The sequence below is a fragment of the Dipteris shenzhenensis genome, chromosome 26 (assembly GCF_047967505.1).
Source record: "Dipteris shenzhenensis isolate YYH24624 ecotype China chromosome 26, Dip_SZ_1.0, whole genome shotgun sequence".
Lineage (NCBI taxonomy): Eukaryota > Viridiplantae > Streptophyta > Polypodiopsida > Gleicheniales > Dipteridaceae > Dipteris > Dipteris shenzhenensis.
This window is the reverse complement of record NC_141621.1, coordinates 2,520,374-2,526,916: the sequence shown is the minus strand read 5'-3', so window position 1 is coordinate 2,526,916 and position 6,543 is coordinate 2,520,374. Positions and strand designations below refer to the sequence as shown.

At 43.7% G+C, this 6,543-nt stretch overlaps 1 protein-coding gene across 1 annotated transcript; it reads left to right on the top strand.

The window, feature by feature from the left end:
• The first annotated feature begins 1,252 nt into the window (after positions 1–1,252).
• Positions 1,253–4,932, top strand: LOC147884530 (phytoene synthase 2, chloroplastic-like). The gene is made up of 6 exons (XM_087397380.1): positions 1,253–1,794; positions 1,933–1,983; positions 3,203–3,375; positions 3,462–3,697; positions 4,035–4,227; positions 4,309–4,932. The coding sequence occupies exons 1-6, from the start codon at positions 1,383–1,385 to the stop codon at positions 4,495–4,497; spliced, it is 1,254 nt and encodes a 417-aa protein (XP_087253506.1). The 5' UTR covers positions 1,253–1,382; the 3' UTR covers positions 4,498–4,932.
• Positions 4,933–6,543: the final 1,611 nt, after the last annotated feature.

The following is a 6,543-nucleotide window of genomic DNA, read 5'->3' as shown; positions in this document are numbered from 1 at the left end:
GCTATGAATATTGATAATTGTACTTCTCAGCACAGCAAAGCAATGCATCGGTGCAGAGATCGATAATTTAGTAAAATGCATGCACCGACCCTCCAATCGTCTTCAAACATGTTTCACTGACCCTCCAATTGCCTTCAAACATGAGAGTTAAACAGGGATATGTTATTTTTATTATGATGATTGAGAGAAAAAAGTAAAAAGGTGATGGTGAAGTATGTCTTCCAAACATGAGAAAGAAATAAGGATATGTTATTTTATTATTATGTTGATGAGGGAAAAAAATAATGAGGTGATGGTGAAGTCTCAACGAATAATTTTAGAGAGTAGATGATATATTTAGTTAATAAAGTGAAATGATGAGAGGATGGGGATTCACAACCGTCTGTGGACATGCGAACCCCCAAATGTATTGTTTGCCACTTTCTCAACTCAGAGGTCGCATCCGTTCGCACAAAAGGTGGACGTTCTTTGCTATATTATAAATGCTGAAGGAATTACACACCAAGTAGGGCTAGAACAGGCGTCCGATTTCAGGCCAAGGGTCTAAGTTTGAATCCTCGGCATGGTCTTGGATACTAACTTGGGTAGTGTATCTAGGCTGCTCGAGTTTTGTTTCATGCAACGGCTGTGACTCAGATGGTAGCGTGAATTTTTGAGTAGGGTGAGCGGATGGGTGGGAAGGTCGTTCCTCTCGTGTGCCGATTTTTGATTGGGTGGGACATTTGGGTGAACGGTTGTGAAACCCACCTAAGAATTGGTGGTCAATGCTCACATAAAACCTCTCACTTGTAAAAAATATTTTCTCAATTTTGTGGAATTTGCAAAACGTTAGGCAACTTAGGTATATATTTTAGCTAAAACATTCTATATGAAACGGAAAGGTTTGTGATGTGTTGGAGATCCGGGGGAGGATGATCCCAAAGCAATGTGGATTTGGCTGCTAGCAAAAACTGGAGAGGCAACTTGTGTAAGTTCTAGAACATTGGAGGGGAGCGAATGAGGGAAGGGGAAGATGCCAGGTGGAAAGCACCGAAAGGGGACAATAGAAGCGTGGACCAGGCAGGCATCACAAAACGAGCGATAGAACTGGACCACGTGGACGAGGGAGGGAGCAGAAGTGGAAATAGGGGGGTTCACTTTTTGGGAATAGACGGAGGGGGACCCATTCCAATGGGTTCCACGGGGGAATGCGAGCCTGTCTTCTTTTGAGGCCGAGCTTCTCTCAGCGTGGATACCCTTCCCTTGTCTTCCTCTTCATCTTCACCTTCTTCTTCTTCTTCTTCTTCTTCATTATCGTCGCCATAGCCAAGCTCCACCGCATCCCCATAGCCAGCCTCCCCTGCTCCCTCCCCTCCATAGCCTCCCTCCTCCCCTCCATCGCCATGCAGACCTCCCCCTCCCCCTTCCTTGACCCCCCCCTCCCCTTCCCCCTCCGCTGCTTCCCCTCCTCTCGCTCCCTCTTCCCCCCCTCCTCCTTTCCTCGCCCCTCCCTCCTCCTCTCCCTCCCCCGTTCCTCCCCTCACCTCCTGCCTCCCGCCCTCGCCCACGCTGACCTCGCTGCCATCCTCCCCCCCCCCGCCACCACCCTCCATGGCCGCCCCGTCCTCCCCTCCGAGCAGCGCGTCTCCGACGTCGTGCTCAAACAGGCCTCCATGGTCAACCAGCGCCTCCAGAGCCAGGCCCTCCGGGAAGTCCGCCCCGATTTGGCCACCCCTGGCTCGCTCGAGCTGCTCCACGAAGCGTACGCGAGGTGCGGGGAGGTGTGCGAGGAGTACGCCAAAACGTTCTATCTTGGTATGTTCTTCTTCGGCATTTAAGTATCATCCTGCCGATTACTGGACTGACCGAGTGTTTTTTCTCATTTCGTTTCGGGTTTCAAAGGTATTGAAGTGAATTGTTGCCGGGCTGAAGGATAATGTGCTCATTTTCCAGGAACAATGCTGATGACTCCCGAACGGCGGAAAGCGATTTGGGCGATCTACGGTGAGTTGGGCTTGGTTTCTATGCTCATGGCAGTCGCCGTCATGTATATTAGCCTGTTCTCCTTACACACCAGATCTCTTGTGTAGCTGTTCTAGGAAGGAGTCGCGACGTAGTATTTTAAGAGATTTTTCCGAAACATGATTTTGAAGAGCTACGCATTTTAAATAGCGTATGAAGTTGTGTTCCTGTATGCCTTCGACGCTTCAAACACTGTGCATGGCGTAGCTCAGGGGGTGAATGCATAGCGGGAGAAGCGAATCAAAGATTCGCCGACAAAACTATTGAATGAGAGTGATAGATGTTGCTGCTTGAGTACAGATCTCACATCTCAACCTTTTTTCTGAAGTTCTCTTTTAGCGGGTCCTTTGCAAAGAAATGAGGTTAAGTATGCCTGAGCTGTCCGGCGGCATCGTTATATTTCTGGAATTCTCGAGCCGCGAGGACTTCGTATAACTGTCTGCGCTACAAGCTCACTCGTGAACTTTAGTTTCGTCGTTTCCAGGTGTCCTTTGGACACGTCCCAAAGGGAGATTCTCAGCAGCAGAGCTGCATACGCATAACAGTGCACCTTAACGGCCAGGAAAAACAATAAGTCACGGTGTCGTGGTATTGCATCTTCTTCCATGGAGCTATATCCTATGTGAACTCGCACGTTCTTGTTATTTACCTGACCTCTCAAAACATACAAAATATGTTAGCATTTATATCGTGTTCTATATAAAATTCTTATGAGAAGCATCAGTGACCGCTGATATGACAAGCGTCTATTGCCAATTCATCGAGTCAAGATATAGAATGCTCAGACCTCTTTAAGTCAGACTTAGTAGCCATGCCTGCAATCAAGAATTGCTCATATGAAGAGGTGGACGATTTCTGAGCTGATTAAATAGAGACAGGTTAGCAACTTACAAATTACCAGTTTTATTGAGAGTAAATGTGGGTTGCTCAAGGGACCTGAATCTTGGAGCAGCATTATCCTGTCGTTAAGAAGCCCGACCAGTCCTCTGCTGATGTGGGGAACAGCCGTTTATGTTTTTGGCTTGCTTTAACCTGGAATTGCATCTTTTTTTGAGATTTTCCTTCCTTGTATTTTGGATTACGTGTGAGTCTTCATGATAGCTTTCCGTGGAACTTTGAAGTCTTGTGGTACTATTTATTGAAGAAAGCAGCACTGAAGGAAAATTAGTGCTGCCAATAATCAAATTCAGCTGTTGTGCAGTATGGTGTAGGAGAACTGATGAGCTGGTGGATGGGCCAAATGCCTCTCATATAACGCCAACCGCACTTGACCGGTGGGAGCAGAGGTTGGAAGATGTGTTTGATGGGAAGCCATACGATATGCTGGATGCAGCTTTGGCCGACACAGTTTCCACGTTTCCAATTGATATTCAGGTTCGCTGGCTTAAAGCAATGCTGCTCACTTTCTGGAATCTATTCGAGATTTCTTCAACATAATAAGCTTATTTTTTATGCCACAGCCATTTCGGGACATGATTGATGGCATGAGGCTGGATTTAGTCAAGACCCGGTATGAGAACTTTGATGAGCTCTATCTCTATTGCTATTACGTTGCTGGAACAGTGGGACTTATGAGTGTCCCTGTCATGGGCATTGCTCCTGAGTCTAAAATGTCCACCGAAAGTGTGTTCAATGCGGCATTGGCATTGGGTATTGCAAATCAATTGACCAACATATTGCGAGACATTGGTGAAGAGTACGTGGTTCAAGTTTTGCACCTCTTACTGATCTCATATATTTACCTGCTCCTGCTTTGGAACTTATAATTCATGTGATGTTGGTGCTGATGCTCCTATTTCCTCATAAATGTGTTGCACCAACTAGTTTGGATTAAAATTCCTCATCTATTGTAATGCAAAGCCATGTCTGTCTGTTAACCCTACCCAGTCATGTTTTTGTGGGCTGCTATATTTTCCCCCTCTTTCATTGCTAGTACAGATGTTCAGTCTATAGATTGTTGTGTACTTGTCTGAATATCAAGGAGTGGATGTCTCCCATTATTTTGCTGATTGGGATTTTGGGTGTTTGAACAGTGCCAGGCGTGGAAGAATATACCTTCCTCGGGATGAGCTCGCACAGTTTGGTCTTTGTGAAGATGACATCTTTGCTGGCAAAGTTACAGATAAGTGGAGGGCTTTCATGAAGGACCAGATAACGAGGGCACGTATGTTCTTTGATAAATCGGAGCAGGGTGTAGGAGAACTGGACAAGGACAGCAGATGGCCGGTAAGCTGAGGTTAGGAGTAAGCTGCCCCTGATTAAAATTTTATGGGTTTGAACTGTGTACTGAAAAGTAGGTGATGGCAGGTGTGGGCTTCTCTGACCTTGTATCGACAAATATTGGATTCTATTGAAGCAAATGATTACAACAGCTTCACAAAACGGGCATATGTTGGAAAATGGAAGAAACTCCTCTCCCTTCCAGCTGCATATGTTAGAGCTCTTGTTCCCCCCACAGCAGTGCCGCTTCTCGCAAGCAGAAACTTATCAGTTTGAAAGCCTTGACCCTGGATGAGGGGCCAGCCTGTTCTGCATATCTGTCATTTTGATCTCGTGGGTTCCTTTGAAGCAGCTTGACAGCATCCTCGAGTGACAACACTGTTGATATACATGATGTCATATCAAATATTGCAGCAGCATAAAAGGTGCTATGGTGCTACCAAGGGTGGCTGTCTAGCTGTTGAAAAGGCAAGGGTATTGCATCTGCCTCCATCTATGGCTTGCATCTCCTGGCCATACTCAAACCTGTTTCCATGAAGGTCACTTTGAGAGGCAGAGTACAAGCTCTTGAGTATGTCCTGAGTGAAGTCAGGCAGTAATGTTGGGGTTCGGGCTGTACAGCTCTCCTGAGAATTAAGTAATGTAGCCTCTCTTGTAGCTCTATGATTCTTTGTAAATGCCTTCAGCAAAAGTGCAGTGACTAAGCATCTTCCAAACTAGTTTGCTTATGATTTTTTTCTACACGACTGTCATGGTAATACTCTCTCTCTCTCTCTTAATACCCGTTACTGTCATGGTAATAGTCCCACCCCTTAAGCTTTTACTGTACCTGGTCTGTTTCTGTCTATTTGATCTTTCAGTCTTTGGAAGAGTTTTTAAACTCTCTCTCTCTCTCTCTCTCTCTCTCTCTCTCTCTCTCTCTTTGCTTGCTCGCTCCCACCACTGCTGGGTACCTTTATCTATATCTTTCATATTCTAGACGAATCATAGCTGTGTTTCCCCATCATGTGCATTCCTACTGCTTGAGGGTTTAATGCATTAATCTTTTGACCATATGTTCTCCATGGGGTTTTCCAAGGGGCTGACAAACTTGTTGGCAACGAACAGCTGATCCTCACCAGAGTGTCACTATTTATCAGTTCTTGAAGGTTGAGAATAGACTGGTGGTTTGCAATGTAGATCAAGCACGTATGAAGGATGAGACATTATGGGCACGAGTATCTCCGTTGCAAATATGTAGTGGCTGTAATTATAAAATTCCAAGACTGTTGCACTCCTGTGTCTCATTCCCCTCTCCAGGATATTCAAGTCATAAACAGGAATGCTTAAACGAAATTATACTGTGCCATGTTATTGCGCACCAGCATGGTTACAACTGTAGCATGCCTTTAGTCAACTGTTTGAATGCTTGGCTAGGTACACTCTTATAGTGTTTTTGAGGTTACGGGTTGAAATAATTTATATGTGCATTTGTTGTTCGATATGTGAGCAAAAAAAATCATTTAACATTTGAGATTTTCAAGGAGACCTTATCACCAGAAGGTATTTTGGAGACATGCATTGAAGTGACTTATTTATAATCATGGGCTATAAAAAATAAATTTGGAGTTATTAGATCTAGATGTATGAGCCTCTAGAAATAGAAGGGGTGCTTAGCTTCCTAAGTAAGGGTTTGGTACAACAGCTAGACTTCCTAGGTAAGGGTTTGGTACAACAACAACATACAACAAAAGGACCTATTCAAAAATGAAAAACAATAATGAGATTTAACCCTCTTGTCATAAAGTTATGACATGCTTTTTCTTTGAACCAAGGCGAGGGCCTCACAAGGCTTCCTAAAAGGTCATCTATATATGAACAAATACTGAACACTTTAGAAACTCCTATAAATACCTCCCTACCATACTCTCTTTTGAGGATTATGGTAATTAAATCAATTTAAAAGAGTTTCTCTAATCTTCAGCAATTCCATATTTGAAGCTCTCATATAACAATGTATACCATATTCCTTGGATGAGTAGGAAAAAGATATTGGAAACCTCATACTTGAGGCCATTATAATCGATCATAAATTAATCTCTAATACATTATCAAATATGAGAAGGCAAGGAACAAATTTTTAAAATATTCCCAATTCTCCAAACCTAAGTACTTTTAAGGAAATGTGGTCTCTATTGAACTCCTTCCTACCATAATATGAATTAGGGAGAAGCTCTAACTCTCATATACATCTTGAAATTTTTACTTTTTATCTTTTATAACTATCAAAAGTATAATTTTAAGCCTAGCTATGCATAGATCATGAAATTTTAAACATTTTTC